Source organism: Columba livia, chromosome 11 (assembly GCF_036013475.1).
Source record: "Columba livia isolate bColLiv1 breed racing homer chromosome 11, bColLiv1.pat.W.v2, whole genome shotgun sequence".
Classification (NCBI taxonomy): domain Eukaryota; kingdom Metazoa; phylum Chordata; class Aves; order Columbiformes; family Columbidae; genus Columba; species Columba livia.
Window position 1 is genome coordinate 9,273,023 of NC_088612.1, and position 26,248 is coordinate 9,299,270.

At 41.2% G+C, this 26,248-nt stretch overlaps 3 protein-coding genes across 10 annotated transcripts in view; 1 reads left to right on the top strand and 2 right to left on the bottom strand.

Moving 5' to 3' along the window:
• FAM169B (Protein) overlaps positions 1 to 16,606 on the bottom strand; it is a 101,304-nt gene extending 84,698 nt beyond the window's left edge. For both annotated transcript variants that reach the window (XM_065076666.1, XM_065076667.1), the window contains exons 1-4: positions 16,163 to 16,606; positions 13,005 to 13,064; positions 7,640 to 7,768; positions 2,747 to 2,897 (exon numbers count right to left, since the gene is read on the bottom strand). In XM_065076666.1, the coding sequence (XP_064932738.1) occupies positions 2,747 to 2,897; positions 7,640 to 7,660 (172 nt within the window). In that variant the 5' untranslated portion in view covers positions 7,661 to 7,768; positions 13,005 to 13,064; positions 16,163 to 16,606. The remainder of the gene's footprint in view (positions 1 to 2,746; positions 2,898 to 7,639; positions 7,769 to 13,004; positions 13,065 to 16,162) is intronic.
• On the top strand, positions 1,226 to 19,805 carry PGPEP1L (pyroglutamyl-peptidase I like). Of its 4 annotated transcripts, none has more exons than XM_021281574.2 (7): positions 1,226 to 1,735; positions 2,070 to 2,227; positions 7,347 to 7,489; positions 10,302 to 10,354; positions 14,936 to 15,052; positions 15,538 to 15,767; positions 16,713 to 19,805. In XM_021281574.2, exons 3-7 carry the CDS (start codon positions 7,354 to 7,356, stop codon positions 16,879 to 16,881), a joined length of 705 nt encoding a protein of 234 aa, XP_021137249.2. In that variant the 5' UTR covers positions 1,226 to 1,735; positions 2,070 to 2,227; positions 7,347 to 7,353; the 3' UTR covers positions 16,882 to 19,805. The 4 variants fall into 4 exon arrangements, with proteins under 4 accessions (XP_021137249.2, XP_021137250.2, XP_064932740.1 ...); XM_021281575.2 differs by having other exon boundaries at positions 2,073 to 2,227; XM_065076668.1 differs by lacking the exon at positions 2,070 to 2,227.
• The window catches only part of IGF1R (insulin like growth factor 1 receptor), a 170,221-nt gene continuing 162,390 nt past the window's right edge, over positions 18,418 to 26,248 (bottom strand). For all 4 annotated transcript variants that reach the window (XM_065076665.1, XM_065076664.1, XM_065076663.1 and 1 more), the window contains exon 21: positions 18,418 to 25,951. In XM_065076665.1, coding sequence (XP_064932737.1) covers positions 25,585 to 25,951 — 367 coding nt within the window. In that variant the 3' untranslated portion in view covers positions 18,418 to 25,584. The remainder of the gene's footprint in view (positions 25,952 to 26,248) is intronic.

Below are 26,248 nucleotides of genomic sequence, written 5' to 3' on the forward strand. Positions count from 1 at the left end.
TAGTTAGGATTTTGTTTCCTGTTTTCTCTCCTTCTAGACCATAACTACATATTCATGTTAAAGAAACAATGTTTCAGTAACCTGCCTTACCTGTGGCATAGAAAGTGAGGATAGGATCCACTCTTAGATACACACCCTCCTCAGCCTCAGTCAAATTCCACCTGTTCCATATGAGATTTTAGTTCTACTGAAGGAGTGTGTTGTTGATCAGGCTCAGAGCTCTGAGTACCTTTTCTAAAAGTGAAGGCCATGTTCGTGATACCCTCTACACTACCTGAATTTTGTGGTTCCACCTTCCAGGCTGCTGACCTCCTGCCTGGAAACCGATTAACATGGATTTCATGGAGGGCAGGGAGAGAGAGATGGAAATTTAAGGCTTCATTTGTGCAATTGTTGAACTAGACCTACAAGTTTCTCATTGATAACTACTTCTCAGGCTCCAGAGTCATACATACGTAGTTACTCATTGAATGTCCTTCCTAGTTTTGCTGTTAGACAGTGAACACCTACAAATCTGACTTCCAGTGTTCTAAGAAAAAAAAGAACTTGCGACAAGTCTCAATTTAAGACAGGAACCACAAGTTCTAGGTCAACAGCTGGCCTGCTTCTCAACAGTAAGGTTTGCCTAGGAACTATAAAAGGGCTTAGAAACCTGAAAGCGTAAACAACCTTGTCCTGTGAAAAACAGTTACAGGAACAGAGCTCAAGTTGCAGCATCTCAATTACAGCACCACATAAACTGAAAAGCACCATTTGCAGAAGAAGAGCTAATGGCTGACTCCAATACGCTCTTGAAGTGTGGTGTATACCCAGCCTCTTGCCAATTGCTCCTTAAATATTTTCAACATAAGTATATGCAACTAAATAATGAAGCCAAAGCTCAGACGATATCTAAAAAGAATAGTAGCTGTTCCAGAAGAGGAAGGGGATGAAAGAAGAACTATTTTAAACACTCAATTTGAGAGTAATGAACAAGTCAGGGGGAGAATGTAGACATCATCTGACATGCCCAACAGTACAATGTTTGCTTGGACATGAAAACCGAAGTCCCACTCATCTAGAGATATTTTATTTAAAAACATCAGCAGAACTGAAAGCCTTCCCAAAAAACCAATAGCATTATTACAAATGTTTGACTTTCATAAGTGGCTCATAGGAGGGAGAAAATAGAGCGATGTGACTACGGTGCATTTAGCGATGAGCAGCTAGAGGAACTAATGAACAACATCATTATTTTACTGAAGGGGATAAAGTAGGTGCTTTAGATAAATGGCAGCAACTTGAAATGCGTTTCAGAAGATAAATTTACCTTCTCTCCATTTACCTGCTAGCGTGACAAATTAAGAAAGAAGACCATAAAAACAGAGCAGGAGGGAAAGCAGTGCAAAAGCTAACTGAGGTGAGGCAGCGGGCCCTGCTCCAAACAAGTGCGTGAACAGAGATTCTTGGAAGTGCTCCTAGTCAAATACGAACCAGGAATGCTACACACGCCAGACGTCCTTGGAAATCCATGGAGAAGCATGTGCAGAAGATCCACCTGTCCTAAAATCAGCACCCTTACCAAGCACTAGGGGCATTGCCATTTGGGAAATAACGTCTGTTCGTGTGAAAGTGGAGCGACTCTGTATCGTATTAAATGGCCAAAATCTCTCTGTTGGCCTCTGCCGAGCAAGGCAGCTCTTTGTCTACTGCCAGAAACACCAGTGAATTAACTTCTGCTGAAAGGAAATGAAAGGTGAGTGACTTTTCTTCCACAAAAATTCATCATTAGAGACCATATATTTCTTGTTCTATAGTCATCTCAAACACAAAATAATTTACTGAATACATTTCAAAGAAAGGGTAAATATTCTGCAGTATAGAAAGCCTTTTATATCTCATCTCCACACCAAAATAATCCAACTAAACATTATTCTGTGGTCAAGAAGCAGTGTGTTTGCTGTTCCATTTGTCCCTGTTAAACCACGATTCTTTTGTTAAACCATGTTTTTGCTCGGTTTGCTGATGCTCCCTGAGATTCAGCCTTAAAGATTGCAGTATTTTTACACAGCTTTCCTTCTGCTCTTTAGTAGTTCTGAAGCCATTAAAAGTCCCGGAGTCACACACCTGTGCTGTGAGAGCTCTAAACACACACTGGAAACAGGCGTTTGGCAACGAGCCTTTACCAGCAACACCTGCCAAACCAAAACCGGAGAGAAATCATTGGGCCAGTTCCTCTCTGCTTCAGGTTTGTACCAGCCTAAACACCTGGAAAAAGTTTCCTGTGTGCTCGGGAATATCACGAAGAGCCCTGTCAACAGCCTGCTCTGGCTGAGCCTGCCTTGTGCGGGGGTTTGGGGCGGGACCGTGACCCCCCAGGCGATTCCTGAGGGCAGGGTGCTGGGAGCACGGCAACGGCCACGACCGCGGGCGACCGAGCAAAGTTTTCCTGGAAAAGCCCTTGTGTTTTGCAGCGTTTCGGTCGCTTCTGGAAAGCCCGGCCCCGGGGAGCACCCGCCATTTCACAGCGGCGGTGCCCGGGGGGGAGCACCCGCCGCGGGCTCCTCACAGGAGGGGCAGGATGGCGCCGGCGGCTCCCCCGGCCCGCCCGGGCAGGCGGTGCGTCAGCCGGGCACCACGTCCAGGCTCCGCGGGCGGGCCGCCGGCCCGGCGGGCGGGCGAGAGCGGGAGGGAGAGACGGGGCAGGGGCCGGCGTAAGGAGACCAGGCCGTGGGGGAGCTCCCGAGCGCTTCTCCTCTCTTCTTACCAGCGGCCGCTCTTCCTCCTCCCTCGGCCTCCATCACTTCCTCCGAGGCGGGGTCCGAACGCCCCGCGTTGTGGGGCGGCCTCGTCCCGCGGGGGTGGGAGCTGGGGCTCGGATGACAGGAAAAACGGCCGTCGGAAGGCGGGGATGGCGGCTGGGGAAACAAAAGGACGGGGGAGGTGATGGTAAACAGTCTGGTGAAGTTTGTGTAGAGGCGGGGGAGGCTGGCGGGGCGGCCGCGGTTGAGGGGGCAGCGCCTCGTCCTCCGCCATTACGACAAGTGCCAGCCCAGGATTGCGTCTTGACTTGTAAAACTCCAAACACAAGTTCCAAATTCTTCATTTATAAGGTTCAGAATGACAAGCCATAGAGCTAACGCCAGCTTCTTTAAACTCAAGTGGCTAAGGCAGAAGGTTTACGAGGGAAAGTAAGCACAAAAATGACATTTTTATAGCATTCTTCAGGCATGTACTGCAGCGATTCTTGCCAATGTGAAAGGCGCTTGGAAAAGCTGGGCGAGCAGCCTGCTGTTCGTTACTACAAACGGTGAAACTGAGGTACAGAGATTGAAACGAACACACAGTTGTCACAATTAGAAAGTAGAATCCAGGTGTTGACTCCTGGGAACTTTCCTACGCTGATCATAGGATCACTTAATTATTTCTTAAATAGCAGACCAGATATCAAAGATGTGGAAACTACATGGAAACAACAGTACATTTGCAAATAAACAAACTTACCTTTGTACTTGGACCATCCAAGGGACACAGCTGTGACCTGAGGGCAAGGTTTCAAAACAGCATCCTGAGTACTTCACATTATTGTTATTAATACTTTATTGCCTCTCAGCACAGTGACCAGAAACTCCCTACGGCTGCTCCTTCTTCCAAACGGTTTAAAACACATACTAAAGTAGATTTGTATTTTCTTTCCGCAACGGGAGAAAGCGACTTCAGCCCATAAAAGCAGCTGTGACCCAACCATGCTTTACAGAACACCGGTGGATTTCAGCACACTCTCATGACCACTTGAAGCTCTTTCGTACCTTGCACCACTCCTTGTGTCACACTCATCCCAGAGCTTTGCTTGTGTCATGGTCCAAGGCCTAATTTGATGCAGTGTTGCCATGAGTTTTACTGAGAAAAATGTTAAGCTATGAGAAAGTACATGAGCTAAAGCCATGAAAGACAAAAGAGTAAACTCAAAGAAGCACTGCTGTTGGGATGACAGTAGCTAGCTGGTGAAAGATTCAAGAGGAAAGATGCAGAAGGAAAGCAAAATCAGAAAATGTGAAGATGACTCGGTAGTGCTGAGCATCAGCCCATACCAACAAATGGCAGAGACCAACTTTCCCCAGCACACTGGAAACTTCCTGGCCAGCTAGCACACATCAGTTTTCTTATCAGGAGTGGTAAGCTTATTACTGTTTAGCCTAGTAATCTTTAAGTCCTAGCTGCCTATTTTGCATATTAGCTGATAAAGAATTAATTAAATTGTAAGGATCCTGCTACAGAGTCTCTTTGTGCATGGTAAATGATGCCTGAGCAAAAGCAACCCATTGATTGTGAGTTCCCTGCTCTCCTGCTAAAGTATTTTCTCCCTACATTAAGCTATTATAAACAATTAAAAATAAGTCTGTCCATACACAGCGGTTAATTTTTGCTAATACTGCAAGAAGGTCAGAACTGAAATTATAATAACCACCCAACATCTTGGCTACATTTAAATTACATACAATTTCAATTTTTTCCGTTATTGCTCAGCAATGGATGTGCATGAATTGTATCGGCTGCAGATGAGCTAATATAAGTAAGGCAACAACATAAAATATATAACATTTTAATCCAAAAAAAGGTAAGTGAAATTGCCATTACATTCTTCCGTTTGCCATTTTCGTTAGTGAAGAGGCATCTGTCCACAGGGAACAGTGAGCTTTACACTGAAATGTTTGTCTCCTTTCTTTTTGTGACATTGGATTCCATCTACCTAAAGACCAGCTTCAGTCTTTCCTGAGGATCATTTATTTTTATTAGAATGGAAAAGAAATATAGAGTGTTAGATCCTGAAATTTCCATTTAAAGTCCCATTATAGTTTAATGTTAAATAGCATAACAGCTTGACTTCTCCCTCCTCTCATTAAATGTTGAACAGCTGAGATAAAAATTAGAATATATTAAACACTTAACAGTTTCAAACATTGGTCAGAGCCTGCCAATAACAAGAAATAAAAAATCTGTATGTAAGTAATAATAAGAGATAAAAATTAAAGAGCTGTTGCTAAATGAATGGCCATATTCAGTTCTTGTTACCATCAGTACTAAAAAGCTATTTGAGCAGTTCTGCAATGTGGTCAGAATGCATTTGCAGAAAATACATATTTCTCTTACTCAGCAGCTTAAATACTTTTTAGATGTATCAGACAGTAATACATAAAAACATTCAAGGTGATAACCAAGGCATTCATAGTTCAGCTTGCATTTCTTCTTTACCTTAAGATGAGTGTCGTGCCAGTCACATTTGTGTACAGCAAGAACAACAATCAGTGTTCAGCTGAGTCAGCTGTGTCTGTGACTTGCCTTCAGATATCCAGGGCTTCGTTTCTTAACTATGGATGGGGAGAATAATTTGCACAGACCTAAAATATCCAGTGACTTGGGTATGAATTGTTATGGGCCCATATACCCATGAATGCTGATACTAAAGTTACAAACATAATTTCACAAACTTCAGCTAAAGAAGTTTGAGAGGAAAGAAAAGGTTTCATTTCTGAATAAAATTCTTAGGCCTAACCAGAAGATTTTATTATTCTTTATTTGAAGCTACCATATCCTTATTTTCTGCTTATTACACAACCATAATGCAGCTGCAGTGCGTGCGTTATTCCTCCAAGTACACTGCAATGCACTAAAGCTTGGGAACAGAAGAAATTTATTAAATCAGTGCACAAATGGATTTCAGTGCACTTTTCAGATTCCTAGCTTGTTCAAAACAGCAGCATTCCTCCCACATTTGCACAAACATATAACACTGGAAAGGTCTCAGTATCTTTACTAGCAAATTAGCAAACCTCTGCTTATGGAAGGGGACTAACTTAACCGATGGGTCGTTAAAAAGTATCTTGAGGAGGTTTTCCCCCCAAATTTCTATCAGCTTATGTCTATGCTATGCAAGAGTAGCTAATGAATACCTAGTATTTTATGGCACTCAAGCAATACCCTTCATATTTTTCCATAAAACAGCTATAATGTCTCAAACAAAACACATAATTTCTCATGCAGAAAATTAATTAAGCAACTATAGGCCTTAAATCTTGATTTATTGCATATGCTTTGCTCATTAGACCACCCCATACAAGATATATATATATATATATAAAAATATATAAATATATATATAAATATATATAAAATATATATTTTTTTTTTTTTAAGCACAAGTTAGAAATATCTATGAGAAAACTGGTATGTCATCATCCTGTTCAGTATCATAGGAATGGTTTTACTAACTGGTTACAAAGAAAAATTAATTGATAAAAATCTTAATTGGCATAGAATGCAAGACTAGAATTTCAGATGTAATTCACTGGTGTCAGGGGCAGATTTTGCCTTAGTCAAAGCTGCAGAGAGTTCTGTGTTTACTGTATTAGCTGCTTCTTCAGTCTCAGTGGCTAGCAAAAGTTGGTTTTTCAAGTTATATTAGTCAGGGGGTGGAAATGGATGGTGGAATTGGGGTCTTTTTATTTAAAATATATATAATTTTTTAAAAGTGTCTTTTAAAATAATTTAAAAGAACAAATTTCTTTCTGTCTGAGCACAGGAGAATTGAAAGGCACAGCTCATAGCTCCAAACCTCATTCAGCCACCATCCAATCCAAGAGATTTCTTCAGAGATTTTTTTTTTTCTAAAAGTCTCACAATTACCATCTCTCTTGAGATTATATAGTGGCTTTCTATTCTTAGCATATTTCTCCCTCTCACGCATGCACACACATACACTTCCTACTCAAAACAAGACCCAGCAAAACCCTCTGCCCACATCGTTATAATTCCCAGGAGAACTTTCATATGCTTTTGGTTTGGGCGGTGACAATGTGCATATGTTTTGATTTCAGGCCCCCTGTTGGTTCTCATGCGTCAGTTTAATGAAGACACACCAGCTATTAAACTCCCCACTTTCGACAAGTTATAACCCAGCTTCTAGAGTCCCTTTGACCTTGCAAGTTGGAGTGAGATTTTTTTTAACTTAACATCTTGCCTATTCAAGGATATTACTGAGTAAATGTTTTGGTTTAGCAAATGCATACATTTTCCTACTAGTGTTTTGTTTTAGAAGTGTAAGGTGCTTAGGCTTTTTTGTAAGGATAAGATCAAGTGTAAGATAAAGATTAATAAACTAGGTAACTGCGATGAAGAGGAACAGCAGAATTACTCCTGAGTTTTTTAAGTCAGTAAGAAAACGTCTAAGAGCAGTGGAAGTGGACAGATACGTTTTTGTAGTTGCCATTCCTCATGATTGAAGTGAATTACAACACTGCTAAAAATAGAATATCCACAGAGATATAAGATTTATTTCATTAATTTTCTGTTTGTTTGTACATAAACAGGCTTCTGATGAAAAATATTGCTGGATATTTTGAAAGAAGCCTCCTGAAGCCTTTCCTAAATACCACTGCATGCCTGCAGGAAGGAAGAGAAGCTTGGGGCAGTCCCAGTCAGCCAGTCAGACTTCTGTGTTTAATACAGAGAGGTAACAGTTTTTGCTTTGAAAGTTACATGAATCACACATCATCCCTGTCAGGTGAATGCAGACACAATTTGGAGAAAAAAAGGTGAAGAATTTTGCCACAGATACATGAATTAGAATACTGTTTGGAACTGAAGGACAAGAAGATTTTACCTTCAGGAGCATAGATTTCATGGATTCAGATTTCAACACTGTGGTTGTAACTGGTAAGATTTTTATTTCATTCTTCCTTCAACTAGAGATGCTATGCACACATGCTGGATCTTTGTCATAAACAGTTCCCTGGAGAGAAAAACAGTAGCAAATGGTCATACTAGCAATTCCAAATGGAAAATACCTTGCTGCTGTGCCTTCCTAGGAAATTCAGATGCATGTCAGAGGAAGCAGACTGCAGTCTGCCCTCTGTACTGCCATCCAGTTTGGTTCATTGTTCATTCTCTCCATGTTTTAATCTTTGTTGACATTCTCTCTGATCCAAACCACATCGCTCAAGGCAGTCCAGGCTAATATTAGATAAAGCTTACCCAAAAGGAGCTCTGAAGCAAGAAAACCAGGTTGCATCACAATGTCACATAGTCAGCGTCCAGAATTAGAGCAACACATGGCAAGTTTCAGGGTCTCAGTTTCATGGCAAGGTAAGGGAGATTTAAACAGGAGATGCTGCCTCATCACTGCTGAACTAGACCATTAAATTTAAATATACCGAAGGAACATGCCTGAACATGCAGCACAAGGGACCAATTTTGAAGTTTCTCTTGCTGGCTACAACTGCTGCTGAATCACAGTGACAGAACCACCATCTAGAGATTTCTGAGCTTTAAAAGGTTAAAGCTGTTAAGGGACGCTGCCACTCACTATTCCTCTTGTTGCCACCGGCTCATCAAAAGGCAATCATTACGCATATCTTGACATGTGAGTTGCTGGATAATTTTCCACTGCAGGTCATCTGAGGACATAGGAATGAGGCTGAAGGTTCATCAAGGAGATTTGCATCTCACTGTTTTCAATTAAACACTTTTTTAATAGCTGCAAGATGGGCAGAACTAGTTTGGCTTGCTCTAGACATAACTGCAGTTGAGCTGAATGGGAGTGCAGGAGAGAGCAAGAGGTATTTGCTACTGTCTTAAAAGGCTGACAAGTCTGGTTCACTCCCATTATATTTATGGCCCATACCTGAGATGGGCACACTTCTTAAAATCTTACTAGTTTTTTTCTCCCCTTAGATAGCTATTTAGGTGCAGAAATCTACTTGTTCAAATAGTTTTAGACTAGGATGTCCTGTTAAAGACACAGGTGCATATTTAAGCTATGACAGAGCTTATCACAGCACACCTCTGTCGCATTTTCACCACGTCATTATATAAACCTGCTGGCAGTGAGCCCAGTTTATTAAATAGTGCGTATAATAGTCAGCCAGTTAGCTCTCTGAGTTGTTGCAGGGATTTCAGTACTGTAAAGCTCTTACATTTAGTCATTTCCTCTCATAGAACAATTTTATCCTAAGCAGTAGTTTCTTACAGCCACTGCTGAGATGTATGTATTTCATTGTGAGCTGTTTAATAACTTTACTATGATTCAACAGTTCTGCTCACACGGGTACACAAACATTCACAACAACTGCAGCTTCAAAATGGAGTTGGTGTCACCCTAATTTTGCTCTGAAAGTGGAGTGGGACTAGTGAGGTTTTGTGTTTCCCATTAATATGAAATGGCTATTTCCCCTATTCCTCCCCCAAAGTGCAAACCTAAGCCTGGGAAAAAATCCTGTCAAAAATATTAACACCATCATGCTTTTTGTAATATTAAAAAGATTGAGCAGTTATGAAATATGTATTAAAAAATTAAGAAATGCTTAAAGTTTAGCATTAATTAAGCTATCATAAGCCAGTATTTAGGCTTAATTGTCCCCAGATACAAGTACCTTTCACTGCAAAATAGCAATCCTATGCTGTCAAGTATTTATTTGTCTATTTATGGATTTTTAATTATATAAGAGTTATAGCACTAAAACCATTTCACAGGCTTGTTTTCCTGGCACCCAGTATCTAAGATTTTGCAACACTCTGGATTGAGAAAAGTAACTGAGATTATTAAAGATAGTGGGAGTTTTCCATCAAACTTTTTCATGGCAAAATGCCCATCTATCTCAAAATTAGGTTTTGTCCTTTTTATTTTAAAGTCTTTCAAGAAAGAGGATGCAAAAAATTAAATGTAGTACTTTGGATTCAAAGGGACCTTTTCCTGTTCCTCCTCTCTTTTTCTGCTGGGAAAAATGAAGGAAGAGATTTTTGCCCAGCACCACAACAAAAAAAGTCACATTATCCCTGACAGAAAACTGAAGTTTTCATTACTTGGGATTAAAAAAAAATTATACTCTTTCAAACTTTTTCATTAAATATGCATATTTTCATATTCATGAGCTTTAACAATAAGAATGGAACATTGACTGTGACCTGGGAGTAGTTAACACCAGATCTCTAGTAGCGGTATTTCTATGGATGATGATCCTTGTCCCAAATTGTCATTTACATGATGTGTCCTGGCTCCAGCACATTTTCGAGCTGCAGTTAAGGCTGTCTCACAGGTAAACCTTGACTTGAATGAAGACTGCAGGATTAGTTCTTATATCAGTGCATATAAAAAATGAAAATTCTGTTCCCTTAAGTGTTATATAGGCTAGGGCCCTATCTAAAAAACCTCAGTCTCCATAACCAAAAACATGAAGAACAAGAACAAGTGTGTGTGTGTGAATGTTGGCACCTAATCTACAACTGCAGAGCAAGCACAGGTTAAAAGCACCTTTCTTTCTTTTCAGGTTTTGGTCCCTTTAGACAATATTTGGTTAACTCTAGCTGGGAAGCAGTGAAGGTAAGCATAAAAAAAAAGGCGGGAGAGGGAGGTGTTTTATTTTATGGAGATGCCAATACAAGCATTTTCAGGCTTTCGATTCCCTTCAAGAACATTATTTCTCATGACTCATTAAACAGAATTGTGCCTCATGGAGCAGACTCCCAACATGGAAGAAAGAGGATAATTAAGAAGTGAAACATTATTTTATTAGTGAGATTATTTTTTTTTGTGCTATTTAAGCACTTTTTGAAATATTATTCTTGATTTTTAAAAAGGGTATTTTTTACCCAGAATGTTTTCTCTGCAACTAATGAATATGCCACCAGTTATCTGAGAACCAAGCAAGCAAACACTCAAACTCATCTGCCAGAAAGTACTGAGCAGCCAGAACACAGCTACTAAACAGGATTGCTCAGGCTTAATGCTTCGTAGTGTTATCCACAACTGTCCTAATTACTACCTCAAAATTAACTGGGTTCTTATCAAAAGCCTGGATACCACGGCAGTGTCAGCGATGATGTAACGCTGATACACGTCATCTTCAGAGTTCATATCCCCAAAGGGTCTTCACACCAAAAGCATCAGAAATCCTGTAAAAATACATGTAACCGAGTCCCAGGGTCTTAATTCTCAAAGCGAAGCCTTGTCCTCCTCCCTTTTGAAATGGAGTCTTTGCCAAGGAGCAAGGGCTTCACTTTTGTGAGCAATACTTGCTCTTACGCACAACCGCTTCCTTAAGGTCCTTGTTACCAGCTTTGCTGTACGATGCTGTTGTACTTGGCCTTATATATGGGATCAGCCATTTTCCTGAACCTCTTTCCTTGCTGTAGGAAGGGTCAGAGCCTGATCCAGTGAACACACAGCCCACTCCAGTAGTTGCATCCCTTTTATGCCCTCATTGGGCACTCAGGAAAATGGTTGTGTGATATTGTTTCTCTTAAAAATTAATTATTTACTACTACCTTTTTGGTGAATAAGCCGATTCCATTTTCCGAAATCCTCAGGAATCAGATGATAAATGTTAATAAAACTCTCTAAATCTCTATTTTTGTTGGTTTAGAAAGAGTGTTTGTTCTGAATTCTTGGGTTATGTAGCAGTGCCCTGTCCCACGCTGCCTGTTTTATAATATGAAAATATAATTTTCCAAGAAGGTGAGAAGTACCCTGTTGTTTTTGCATGAACTCAAGTTCTCACCAAGGCACAAGACGACTCACACCCAAGGCATCCAGCAGCTTTGCACCCACGGAGTTCTCATCCCTCAGCAAGTCTTCCCCAAGCGTTCAGAGAAAAGGATAGTAAAGGATAGTCAAATGGATCTGAAAGTACAGGTGAACCTGTCAATTCAGGGTCACTGACAGAAGCTTCAGAGCTTTTATAGGCACTGTCATGTGGCCCAACATGGTCGTCTAGCAGTAGAAAGACAGCTTTTCTTTTAGAAACCTGTCTCACTAAGTTTTTCATGGTTCTCGTAACTCTATTCACCTGAAATACCCTCCTAAAATATGCACGAAAGCTCCACCAGCAGCACTCTTAACTCTGGAAGACGAGAACATTCTTTCTAAAGGAAAACACCACCAATGCTTACTCTGCATTTGCTGACAGATGACATTGAGTTACCATGATGTGTTCTTCAGCACCACATGGGACCCTCAGAATCCCAGATCCCCTGAATTATTTATTCCATATTACAGACTGATGATCCCACCTAATAACGCTGTTCCTGTATCTCCTTCCAGAAGCTCCCATCTGGCACTTGGGAGCTAAATAACCTGTCGGGGCGGGCTACCACCAGGGTCAAAGTCCCCAGTTAATAGGGCACGAATGTCAGCTGAGTGACAACATTCATAGTAATTAAACTGTTAGCGCAAAGAACAGGTCACATTTCCAACTGCTTCTGGGAACTATGTTTGCTATCGGGAGATGAGGATCAGATCGCTGAGAGCAGTTTTTCATCCTGCCACTGACCACGCGGTCTTTGGAAATTTGTCATTTAATCTCTGTCTCTCTCTCTGCTTTAGTTTCATCATCTGTGAAACTAAAATGACATTGCTATTTAGTTCCTTCATCTCTGTTCTGGAACTTACTTACATCCCTAAAGCTTTAAAAAGGTTTCTGCAAGATTAAAAGCAAACAAACACCCACCAAACAACAAAACTTTGCAACATACTTGAAGACTGACTGGGTAAACTGATAACTTCTGGTTTTCCTTCTGCACCAACACAAGCTTTTTGAATTAGGTTCACAAAATTAACACAGGTAGCCCCCTGCCCCCGTCCTCCCTTCCTGGCAACCCAAGTCAGTGAAAGCTCAGGTAAACTCAGTGACATTTTCTAGAGTTTTCTAAAAGTTCAAGATGCTTCTAACAGCCAGTCTGACACTCAACCACCACATCTGAGCTCAGCCATTCCGTGCAAATCCCTTTGGGGGGAGGCTGTGTAACAACATGGGCCACAACTCCAGCAGACTGGGACTGTGACCACAACTCACCAGCCACTCCAGGTCATCAGCTGATAATGCTGGATTTCATTTTCCCAAGAGAGAATCTTCGTGCTTTCTTTTGAACCATTTTTCCCACAAAAAAGTTCTCCAAAGCTTTTGTCCTCCTTTAAAGTTTCCTTTGCTGTTTCAACTACAAAAGACATGAACTTGCTTACTGAATTAACTCACCAGTGTGAGCTCTAGTTTCCAGTCACTGTCATGCTCCTCTAACCATCCTCAGTTGCTCACCTTAAATGCAAAAATGGTTTTGGTTAAAGCTGAGACTTGGCTGAGACAAGAAGCAACTTTTTTTTGTTCCACATTTGCACAACATCTGGTACAATGGGGTATAAGCCCATAGTTAGGATTCTTAGACAACAAAGTAATACACTTTATTGACAACATGCTGAAATTGCTTAGGACATAGTGAACTATCTCCTTTGACACAAATTCTCAGCCCTTTGCTATTGGCCAGCTTCTAGTTTTGTCCTGCACTAAAGAATTTCTGTGTTTCTTCCATCACAAATGGTGACAACAGAACATCAATCCAGAGAGCACAAGAGAAGAACAGCCTGACAACTTACTTTGGGTGTCCACATTCTGTACCAAAGTTACGGGTATTTGAGTCCTCTAAGCCTTACAGTTACAAAGGAAGAATCTCATTAAATCTTAAAATTAAAGATGCTTTAGAAAAGAAAATGCTAATTGCAAACCAGCTGGGGTTTTCTTTTTTGGAAGCTCAGACACAGTACAGCATTCTTAAGCAAGATGATGCAATGGTCTCTCAAAGACTGTCAGCGCCCAGAGGAAAAAAGGCTGGCAGTGTTCTCTAAATGTGTTTACTTCCCTGCAGGCATTGTTTCCTTGCTTGTGTCAAATAGTTTATTGAGCACAGCTAATCAATGTTTCCGCTGACAAGAAAATTGGAACAGTTTATACAGGAAGCCAGTGTTGAAGGGCAAACTTCCCAGTTAGCACAGCTTAGAACTGTGGGCCTCATCCACACGAGTATCCTTAGTGAGAAATGAAAGCTTGAGAGGACAATGACATTTCATAAAAAGTTGCAGGTTTCTTGGGTTAATCAGATACCCTTGCTGCTGCTATTTTGCCTGTGTCCCCCTTAGAAACTTCACCTGTGCCCTCCTCTGGCAGTGGTCTGCTCAAATGCAACAGGATTTTCAACCACTACTTTAGTTTCTGGGACAAAGTTTCCTCCATCGGATGTGTTCCTTCTGTGTTCCTTCCACGTGCTGCCATTGCAGCAGCTTGCCTTCTACTGAGATGCTTACACCTTGTTCATTAGCGTTATTACACTGACGAAACAATTTCAAGTCATTTCCACATGACATTTATTCTCCAGACCATCTTCCAACCATCTGGCCAAGCCACTGCTTTGAAGGGGGCCTTTGTTTCTGTCACCTCAAGCCTGGGCATAATTTTGGTTTCCTTTGGGAAAAGGTCCCGTGTGGAACTTCAGCTCTACGTAAATTACAGAGAAATAGCATCTCAATAAGTGACATTTCCTTTCCTAGGAAAACATATTCTAGACCAAAAAAGAAATGAAACCCATTCTAAATGTGACCTTCTTCATGTTGACAGTCACCTCCAGCAGAGCTTACCTGAACCAGTTCAAACCAGCAGATCGTGTGGCATTTGAGTGGACAGCTAATGTGAATTCTCCCTCATTTGTGTCTCTTCAGAAGTGCAGGTTTATCTACTAAATGTTCAGAGGAACTCTTACCCATATTAAAAGATGCTTTCCAGTGTAGACCTTTTCTGAAAGACCCTGTATTTGATGGTTCCCCATGGACCAGTCCCTGAGCTATAACAACTTCCATCCACTGGAGACTGAGCATCCCTTCGGAATAAACAACCATGGCTCCACACGGATGCGACATTAGGAAGTTGGTTAATACATTTTAGTCTTTTTCAGATAAAAAAGGGAGAGCTACCACAAGACAGCTGAATCTCATTGCAGATCAATGTTTAGGAACCACGGGCTTAGACAGCGCTACATTGCTCTTTCAGATGTTTCCTCAGTTGGATCAGCCCGATTTCATTATCACAGTCTGAGAAATCCAATGCTTTCCAAGTCCATGGTGGGTTTTTTATATACATAGGAGCTGTCCAAGAGAGGCCTTGGTGAAAACATTGATCTCCGTATCATGCAGCTGCCGGCGGTTTACCAAAAAGCAAAGGAGCAAGTCTTCAAGATATGGACAACTCTTCAGCCACTGGTGAGTCATTAGAAAGTTACACAATTTCTCCCCGTCGATTATGAATATTATTATTCTGAGTGGAGCTTTAAAAAGTTCTCCAAAAGAGTATTGCACAATAGGGCAACAGACAATTCTGGAAAATGACTATTAAAACTGTGATAAAGGTTTCAAAGCAAAATTTGGCGCACACAATAATTAGCGTACTGTTTTAACCCTCTGCCATTTAAACAGCATAACTGCATGTGAACAAGGAAAAACCAAATCCACCGTAAATTGCAAAACAGGTATCACAGTCCTGAGCTGACTAGACACAACAAACCAAATCACAATATTGTTCTCATTTCTAATCTCGTATCAGAGTTTCCTTCAGGCATGAGCTACAGCAAGACTCCCTGCCTTGGAGCTAGTATTTCACATAATGCTTGGCACTATTGCATTACATGTTTTTAAAAAACAAGTCTCATTTTTAATTTCCTGTTATTCACACTGGTGGGAAAACACAGCTTACTGTTCACGTTGGGCTGGCTTCATCTGCCAAAGCGCTCATCATCCTCGAGCAGTGTGGGAAGAACAAAGGCTACCAAGAGATGGATGGATGTGGTTTTCGCCCAGAAGGTGGCTGTTGCATGCTAGATGGCCCGGAAAAGATTGAATCTACAATTAATATGAAGACTCTCTGGAAAAACATTTCAGTGGAAGGGATTGATATCATCTTTTCCAGAGATGCGGGCAGGTAAACATCTCGGGGTCTCACATTAAAAGCACAAGGGAGTCAATTGACTCATTTAACCTTTAAGAATCTTTGCAGTGATTTTCCCACCAACCAAAGTGAATTTGAAGCAAACTCTTCGGAGGAGTACATGTACGAAACTGGGAGAAATTTCAGTTTTATGTGAAGCAGCCTTCATGGAAAACTACAGCCAGTAGATATTTTTTCCATAGATTTGTAAATTGAAAAATAAACAAGTTTCAACATAGCACACCCTGTGATTAACAACCCCAGTACACCTGAGCTATGAAGAGTCTGAAAGCAATACTGACTAGTAGCAGATTGTAATCTATTTTTCCCAACTGGGAGGGATACAAAATGTAAATACAAGCACTGAAGAACAGAACAATTACAGGTACCTTTAGAATGATGTCTGTGATCTCATGATGTGTTTCAGTAGTACTGAAGCAATTGTCTGGTAGTCCTTATTTAGAAGGAAAACAAAGAAAACAGAAAATGATCTCACTTTTAAAAAATAAAAATAATCTCATCTTGGTCCTTAATTTCAGGATTTGCACCTGCAAATTAAAAGGTTGGGTGATAGAGAACTTCCAGACAGTGAGACTGTATGACTTGCACAAAAACCTGTATTATGTGGCTGTAGCCCTAGTGGGCTGTGTTACCTTTCCCATCTCACACAGCTTAGGGAAGTCCAGAAAACAATGCACATCATCTTATTTTTTTATTTCAAGTTCCTTCTGGGTGGGTCTCTGAGAAACCAAACCATCAGATAAGGAATATTTGTTTCTCAAACATGGTTTATTTCAGCTTTTTCTTTATTCACTAAGCAAATATATTTTTAATAATTTCATAAAACAGATCTGGCTTGGCTACTTAATATTTACCTTTAATCCAAGTTTACTGTTCGTTAATTCAGTTTCTGGTTTTGTTTTGTCCTTAATCCTGCAGGTATATCTGTGATTACACCTACTACACTTCTCTGTATTATGGCAATGGAAGAGCAGCTTTCATCCATGTGCCTCCATTATCCAACTCGGTAACAGCAGAGCTTCTAGGAAAAGCATTACAGACAATTATCTTAGAGATGTTAAAACAGTGTGGGGAAGAGGGAGAGTAGGATGGATCATATAAGAAAATAAGGATTTCTTAGAATGCAATTCCTTACTCTTAAATAAAGCAACTTTAAAGGTTATTAAAAACCCCTTCAAAAATGATTTTATTTTCAATGTCATTTTCAGTGAAGTTTCCTTACAAAATCCAAACACCTGTTTAGGTCTCGCTTTGGTGTAAAAACCTTGAGAGAAAAAAATGTTTGTCAGTCTGCACTGCTAACAACGATACGGTTGCTTCAAATTTCGGAAAGCATGAAACCGGACTTAATAGGTGCTTAAATCTGTTTCTGATGGGTAGGAAGACATTAAAAAAGACTTGCTGAACCAAGGTGGATGCTTGGAGCTGTCAGTTCAGCATTGGCTGGATATGACAGAGGTTCCCCTCAGCCCCTGTCCGAGTTCAGACAGAGTTCAGCCATAGAAAGTGCCCGCATAAAGTAAATATGAGTGAAAACAACACACATGTAGGGATCCTGTTTTATAATTCTTGCTTAGTAACCTGCTCTACATGCTGGATTCCACATCAGAAATGGGCTAAGAACCCAGGGTGACTTAAAAGAAAGTAAACAAGCTGGAATCTCTCCGGAACTGTAATGCTATCAGTAATTAGGGTATCAGCTGCCGCAAACCAGCAGTGACTGTCGTTCCCAGCGCCTGTGCCAGAGCACAGACAACGGGCTGTCAGCACAACAGGGACGTCCGTGTGCAAACCAAACAGCTGACTGTCCCAAGAAAGGCGGGCGGTGAAGCCCTGTGCTGTGGTACATGGTGTTACTTACAAACAGGAACCGAATGAGACCCCAAATTACTGTAAAACTCGGGGAGCGGCACACCACTTCTCTTTGGCACATGGTAATGTCAGCACACATTCTCAATAATTACCTTGGTAGTGCCACAACAGACGAGATAAAATGAGCAGCTATTTTCCAAAAATAGTCACTAGAACAGGACAGCAGCAGCTTAATGTGAACAACGGGGATTTCTCCAGGAAAACCCCATTCCTCAAGTGTCACGTCAGTAAAAAGGACAACAGACAAACTGAAGAGCACAGATGGCTCATGAAGCTTTTGGCCACAAATGTGCCTTATTTTAGGCAATGCTTTGATGACAAGAGTCAGAGAATTGGAAATGCCAGGATAATTCTATTTTTCTTGCCACTGTATTTTCCAATAACCATTAGAGAAAACCGATGACCATGTGCTGGGTGGTGAATGCCTCCTCTATGCATTGCTGTGAGGGTGAATAAACAGGTTTTCTGCAAACAAATAAACAACAAACAAACCTTACCTTATTTAAGCGATCTACCTACTGCAAAACAAAACTCAAAGTCCCCTTGAAAAAGCGTCCACAAGCTCGGTGTCGCTGCATGAAAATACTTCTAATACAACGCAACCGCAGTACTGCCCTCTACTAAGATTTATTCAGAATATCACAATTAAATGCAGCCAAAAAGGGCAGAAGAAAACCACAGATGATTTACTCCCAGTTTTCTAACCTGTACTTGCTTTGTATAAGGAGCGACAAATTCAGAAAGAGGCAAATGCATACAGAATTCTTTTATTTAACTTAAATCATGTAGTACTGAAACTACTAGAAAAAAGCAGAGTAAGAGAAACTAAAGGAGCCTTAGCTTCAGCCATTCAAAATAGACAAAGTTTCTTCTTTTCATAATGTAAAGAATCCCGAGTATATCGCAATAACAGGAATAAATTCTTACAACAGAATATACAAAAACATTTTGAAATTTTTTTTTTAATCTACCGATTCATTTTAATATAAACACAGGAATTTCTTTAGGAATAATTTATACACAGCAAGTCTTTTTATGTAATAAATTGGCCATGTTATTGTTTAATTTTCTCTTAAAAAAATTTAAACAAGAAAACTTGGAAAATGTTGTATTTGCAACTGTATCCATTCCTTAGCACTTTCTAGTGTTGTTTTTGTCCCAGAGGTAGACAAACTCTGGCCAGTCCTTTCATCTCAAACCTCACTGGTTCAGAAAACAGAAGAGCCGATTATTAAGCATTATGTAAATCATCAGAACCCTCAGCAATGCGGTCAGTCAAATTTGGGGGGAGCGAGGGGAAAGGGATCATCAACATTCTTAAATAAAAATAAATAGGGATCCTGCCTTGCTCATTTCAACAAAGCTTTAAAGGGTACTCAACATCTTGAGAGGCTGCACACGAACTTTTATACTGATCAGAAATCTGCAAATAGTTCCTCAACAGTTAATTACGAAAAGCGTCTTCCCTCTTTCTCTCACGCAGTCACATCCATCGAACCACACGGTCACCATGAAGCGGGTCCCGAGCGGCCGCGTGGGCCTGGGTAGCAGCAAACCCCGTTCTGTTTCCCCGACCAGTGAGGTTCTGGTAACCCCTTCGTTACCTGCCTGGACAGCAAAGTGAAATGACCAGTTACGATGATCCCACCCCAACCAGAGGGCTCTGGAAGACCAGGATACTGAAGATACAGAACATTTCCCCAACTTCTTTACTCATTCGCTGTGTACTGGGACACAAAGCTTGGGCGGGTAGGGGGGGATTGGACACCTTAGCGATCCTTTTTGGCATGTTGTAAAGCTAGCTAGTGAACTGGTACCATCCAAAACCTGATCACATACGGACACACCCATACGCAGACACAGAAGAGTGTCCTTAAATTATAGTTTAGGCATTTATAAACTACAAACATTTTATAAAATTATTCTATGTACTTACAAAATGCAGTGAAACATTTAATTAGTTCTTGTAAACCAGATCTTCGTCAACTGACTACCCGTAATCTACTGGACTTAAAAGCCCTATTGAAAATGCTAATGGTTACTAATCAACAAAACACATACAAAAAAAAAAAAAGGCAAACACGCATATGCACACACACAAACTAGTCTCAAGGTACTTGCAAAACAGACCACCTGTAAGTTGAGCGATTCATACAGACCAAGGACAACAACGCTTCAACTCCTGGTAACGAATTTACCGCCCCATCTGCAAGTCCAGAGGTTTATTTACAAGTACCAGCGATGCGAACTGTGATACCTGAGCTCTGATGCTGTCCCACGTACCAGGCTCAGGAAACTACCTCAAAACTTCTGCCAAGCCCCGTGTCTTCAAAAATACCCATTTCCACAGCCTTTGTTTCCATGTGTCTCCACACAAACGCTTCCCAATTCTGATTTTCCTGGCTGCGCTCAAGTTCAGAGGCCGTTCAGTGTTTCTGAACTGAGGCATCTTCCGAAGCCCTCCTGCCTATTTGTAGTTCTGTATCTTCAGCACCCCTGGCCACTAGTGTTGTTTCTACGCATCGTTCTTAAATTCTTGTCCGCACAACTACTCATGGGTTAAGTTGCAATACCTGGCGTTCATCACTGGTTAGTAAGGAGCGGATCCCTTGCACCTTCCTCCACTGTTGTTCAGCCCAGTGATTAAATACACAGTTGACAAACAAAATAACAGGAAAGAAGTGTTACTTGTACTAATGGAATGAAAAGGGTTTAACTATATATATCTATATTATAGATATACATCTGCAGATATCTATATGTATATATAGATATATATGTATGGAGTTACACCAACAACAGGAGTGTTGTTCACTTTGACTCAGATTGTACCCAACACCCCTGTGCAGTTGCCAGAGGACCTGACAGCAGTTCCATCTGGTGACCAGTCGTCCCGGGCAAACTGGGCTTGGTTTCCTTCGTTTTTAAAGACCAACAGGAGCGTCAGTGCGAACACACCTAGAATCAGACATCGCTTAGAACCAGCTTTAAAGAGCAGCTTAAAAGGCATCACGCTGAGAAAGACTTTGGTGCACACAGGCTGGCCTCACGCTTGCCATCACGCTCAGCTTCTGTGCCTGCTTTACCACTCACCCAAAAAAGTGACTTATTTAGAACCAAGCAGCTGATGCTTCTGTGTTTACATAGGAGCCACATTCCTTTGCCACCAAACCACCTTCTGTGCCACCAAGCAGCTTTTAAACGCGCGTCAGGTGAGAACAATGGCCAAGCACCAAAGTCAAAGTCGCCTGCTCCCCACAGTGATGCCGATTTGTTATCCAGCTGCATTAAAACATCTTGGTACCATTTGTCAAAATGCTGGTTTTGAGGGCTGGGTGGGCTTTTGTTTTTAATTTATAAACAAACTGGATTACTTTAACTTTATTCAAACATAGCTGAAGTTCTAAATAAATGTTCCATACCAGACAAGCCAGTGGTCTCAGGGAAGAACAACATTACAAACCATATTATGACTCTATCAAGCCAACATTAATTCTCAGTTGTTCACATGCACAAACAACTTGATTTACTGTCCAAGGGAAGGCTGCATGAAAAACCCATGTGAATAAAGCTATTCGAAATGCACAAAACACAACAAAAAAAAAGCTATGGAAACAAACAGAACAAAAAAAGGAATTAAGCTTGAACTGCAAACACAGAACGCAATGGTATCATGAAGGTGGTTTGGTCCAGGAGAGCTGACGGTCATCACGCGTGCGGACGTGATGCCACATGACTGTCTTCTACCGAAGTGCTTTTTGAAATGTTTATCGTGATGGGTGCTACGTCATTAGTGTTTCTTCCTAATGCATTTTAAAACCACCTACATACTATTATAAAAACCAGTAACTTGGACAGTTTTTAACAAAACCCTCCTAGCCAGCTGAAAGATCTGAGGATCTCCAGTTGTGGTAATCAATATGTGCAAGAGAGGGGAACAGTCACTGCACCAAAAGGTCACCGGAACCTAATAAAAAAATGAAAAACCAAAACAACTTAGTACAAACTTTACGTTTTGCTGGCTTCTGAGAGCTAGAGAGAAACGCTGCCTCCAAAGACAGACTCTGGAGTACTTAACCACAGCGTTGTATACTCAAGAGGCCACCTACAACACCAAACGCCACGTTGTTCAGATACCACAACCAACACCTGCACAAACAGCTGCCGGAGCTGGAAAATAGAGAACCATTATACAGCAAGTTGATGGTAAACTCGTGTTAGTCCTGTGTGCTTGTAAACCAGTTACACACTGTCAGAGGGCCATTAAAATTTGATGGCTGGTCCATCAAAATCCACAGTTATGAAGCATATAAATGGAAGAAGAAAAGGGAACTGATTTTTACTGGCACATTAAAAGAAATCAATTCAATGTTAGTTTTGGAAAAAAAAATAAAATAAAATCAGTGCTCTCATCAAACAGAAGCAGCAAAGATCCAAAGCTGTAAACTCGATGTAGTAGTATCATCAGGCAGCCTGTGACAGGTTTTTTCACTGTTCTTATTTTTGGTCAAGAAAGCAACACTATTGCTGTAGGAGCCAATTTATTTTTAGGTGCTGATTCAGCCAAATGTCTTTTTGGTGCCTGTGGCATCTGAGGGAAAACTGGCAGGAATGACTTAGTCTGTTCTACGGGAGAAAGACCATTCCCTTTACTCTAGCAATTCTTCTGGACCTTCACACATGGCAAACAATCCATTTCTGTAACAGATTTCATCACATACTCCTAATTTGAAGTCCTTGTATCAGGCCAGCTCCGTCTGTGCTCATCTAAACACGCAACACTTGGTGCTGACCTGAGAACTGCTGTGACAGCACATTAAAAAGCTTTCGTGTTGCCTCAAACAATGGTCACCCCACATCAAACTACTCTTGGGTTCCTCCTCACAATAAACTGGAACCAAAAAATTGGAGAAACTCCTTGGAACTGAGGCAAATATTGAGAAGTGACTCTTTGTGGCAGACAGTGACTGTTCCTCTCCAGAACCTAGAGCATGTGGTATATGGAGTGAGAGGTTACCAGTATCAACGGCATTTATTGGCTGCTGAGAAACGTGAGATGTATTTTTTTTATATACACACATATAAAAAAATAAGAGTGAGGTAGATAAATGTTTGAAAAAAAAAAAAATCAAAAACTGTCCCCCGTCATACTCAAAAACCCTTATCTCAGTATTTAAATTTATTATGGGGCATCTCTACAGTGATTTAAACTGATATCACAAAAATAAATAAAAAATCCTACATAGAATACCTTCTTAATTAACTTTTTTGTCTTTTTCATTTTTAAAAGGGAAAAATAACTATGGGACAGAGGCAAGAGAAGATAATGGGACTAAACTACACAAGCAAAAAGCACTACAAACTTTTTAAAATCTCCAGTCAAAACTAGCAATCAGTATATTTTAATTCTTTGTTCTTACTCGAAAGATTTCAACATTTCCATCCCAGAACCACCTCTTCACTGCCATCGTTTGGTTGGATCAGTGCTGAGCAAAGGCTTAGACGCTGTAACTACGGATGAGCAACGGGTACGACTCCTTGGTCGGAGACTTTCTGCCAGCCCCTCCTTCCCCTCTCACCGAGGCTTCTGCAACTGCACAAACAAGCTCACTCGGTTTCTTTTGTTCTGAGGTTTGGTCTGTGATTTAAGCAACAAGCTCCTGCTTGTCCAGGTTTCCATAGCTGCCACCACTGAGCTGTGCCAGCCAAGCCACTGGCCCCAGGTCCACGCTTCCCACCCAGCGCAGGGATGTGGCGTGGGGGGGTTTGGTTCGGTTATTTTACTTTTTATTAAACCAGGGGTGCAAAGTGCAGCCCAGGGCGCCCTCCACAAGGCGGAGAGCTGGGGTTTGCTGGAGCCCGGTGTTCAATGCCCGGCACAACCCGCTGCAACTGGGACAGCTCTTGTTGACGGGGCCGAAGGGTTAAAATAGTCTCTTTAAAAATCAGTGACCCAAAAGCCTGGTGTCTGCTGTTGCACCCAACAAATAAAACAGATATATATGTATGTGTGTGAGACTGTGTGGGGATGGGTGGGTGGATGTGTGCCACAACCAAAACAAGCGGGGAGGGAAGGAGGGGTAGGACCCTTGTAGAACAATTAATATAAACACTGAACAAGAATGTACTAAATATTTAACCTCTTGTTTTTTTTCTGACCTGAGTTTGTATCATGCCTTGCACTGTAAGAGACTCACATGCTGTCTGGGCAGAGGTCAGTGGGAAGGAAGGAAAACCGGGGTTTAAAAACACCCCAGCACTGCTCGAGTCTTCCCGTGCGGGGTGTCCCTTCTTTCTCCATGTCCCCCTCAAAAGCCCTGTAGCCCACACAGCCAAGATGTTGTAAAACAACTCATGAAAAAGAAAAAAAAAAAAAAAAAGAAAAAAAAAAGAAAAAAAAAAGGAGGAAATGTATTTATAAAAAGGCATTAAACAGTTCATGGCAAATCATATAAAAGGTATCAGTTACTGGGAAGGAGGAAGTAGAAGTTACACACTATAGTACAAAGCATAAGAAAATTTGTTGAAGTGGGAGGGAAGGGAAGGAGGGCAGACCTGAAGGTTTTCATAGATTAAATCCACAAAGATAAAGAACAAAAAAAATAGCAGCTTTTTTCTGTACAGACATATAGATGAGTATCTGAACCGTAAAAAAGTTATAAAAGTGACAAAAAAGACAATGTGTATGCAAATGATCCATGGTCTAACATAGAACTGCAAGACCCTTTGAGAAGTCTTAATAATAAAGATAAAAGGTCAACAAAGCATCATATACTTGAATCCGGTTACTGCTTTTTTTTGTCTTCTCCAATTTATGTTTCTAGGTGTTTTTCCTTGCAAGCCTGTGAAGGCGGGCAGGCTGCAACGCTGGAGATCTCTGCCGCTTATTTGCATGGTTTTCAGGTTTCATTTTTGGCGTGCAGTTGACTTTTTTTGTACAAAATGCACATGTTTGTTTAGCTCACCACTGCCAGTTTTGTCCAGAATTCATTGGGATGGGGACAGGGGTGAAGGGAGGGCTGTTTCTTTACCCCATCCCTTTTATCTTCTCCATCACAACAAAAAAATATCATCACATTTTGTCCAGTTTTGAAAAAAAGATCTAGTCAATTTAATTTTTTTAATTTTTTTTTCTTTTTTTTTTTAATCCCAGTGTATGATTGAATAGAATGTATTGGTCAGGATCTCTCTTAATCGGAGCGGTTGATTACTGTGCTCCTTCCATGCCTACAAAACAAACAAAAAAAAAGAAAAACAAACCCCAAAGAGTTCAGTTTTTTGGCAAAATTTGGCAGCGCTGAAACTTGTAACAACCTTGGATGAACGATGGCCCTTTTTTATTCTTTTACATGTTCCTAAAAAGATTAAAGAGCAATATTAAAAATCCAGTCTTCTTAATTTTTTTTTGTATTTTGTTTGTTTGTTTTTTGTTTTTAGAAAGACCTACAGTGTTAGGCAGGTGCTTGCAAGGGTACCTGGGAGCCACCTGGTCTGCGGTGTCTTTGATCGGATAAAAGTGCTGTACGGTCGAACTTGCACGCAGATATGTTTCCCATTATGAAGCAAAGAGAGAGACAGAAAGAGAAAGAAGAGAGAGAAGAGAGAGAGAGAGAGACATCAGACCTCAAGTTTTCGGTTGCTAGTAAGTGTTAACATTAGAGTTTTAAAAGGCCAACTGTGTGCCCCATGAACGGAGTCCTTTACTGAAACAAACATCTGCTTGCATATTGAAAAAAGAAAAATACGGTAATTTGTTTACTGAAAAAAGGGTTCTCCCAAGTGCAGCTATGGCAGTTCTGAAGATCCACTGAGGTACAGTAGGCTTTTGAATATATCGTAACTTTCTTCCTTTCTTCCCCCAATGCGTGTGTTTTTTTTTCTTTTCTGTGTTATTTCGGTGAGATTCTGGGTCTAAGGATCAGCAGGCCGAAGACTGGGGCAGCGGTAAGGCCCTCTCGTTCTTGCGTCCCCCGTTCATGTGTGCGTAGGGCTGTCTCTCCTCGAAGCTGGCCCGCAGGACCACCACGCCCGGGCCGTTCTCGGCTTTGTGTCCTGAGTGCTTGTCAGTGGGTTGGAGGGTGGAGGAGGGATCTAAAGGAATGCTCTCCATGTTTTCAGTCTCCAGGTCAAGCTCCTCTGTGTCCGGAGGCTTGTTCTCTTCGCTGTAGAAGAAGGAGACCTCTTTGAACGCTGGGTCCAGCTCGTCTTTGATGCTCCCGATGATCTCCAGGAAGGAGGGTCTCATCTTGGGGTTGTACTGCCAGCACATGCGCATCAGTTCGAACCTGGACAGGAAACACACAGCGAAACCATTTACCGACGTGTTTTATGAGCCCCGGCTGGAGCCCAACCAACCCTGACTGGATCCGACCACACGTTTTCAAAAATCATTCCATTGTCGTGGAAGATCTCATGACAGAACTTTCACAGGCCAAGATCCTTGTGTCACATTTTGACCTTCTTTCTCATCACTGATTTACTTCCATAGCTCCCACCTCAACCTTCTCCACACACACACTTGCCCATAAAAAAGTCTTGTGGACACCTGACATCCAGAAGCATTTCACATTTTTATCCTGACT

Coding starts and splice junctions, on each gene's coding strand:
- PGPEP1L (XM_021281574.2), top strand. CDS start 7,354: ATGAAAAATATTGCTGGATATTTTGAAAGAAGCCTCCTGAAGCCTTTC. Junction 7,490..10,301: donor TCTGTGTTTAATACAGAGAG/GTAACAGTTTTT, acceptor CTTTCTTTTCAG/GTTTTGGTCCCTTTAGACAA. Junction 15,053..15,537: donor GGACAACTCTTCAGCCACTG/GTGAGTCATTAG, acceptor GGGAAAACACAG/CTTACTGTTCACGTTGGGCT.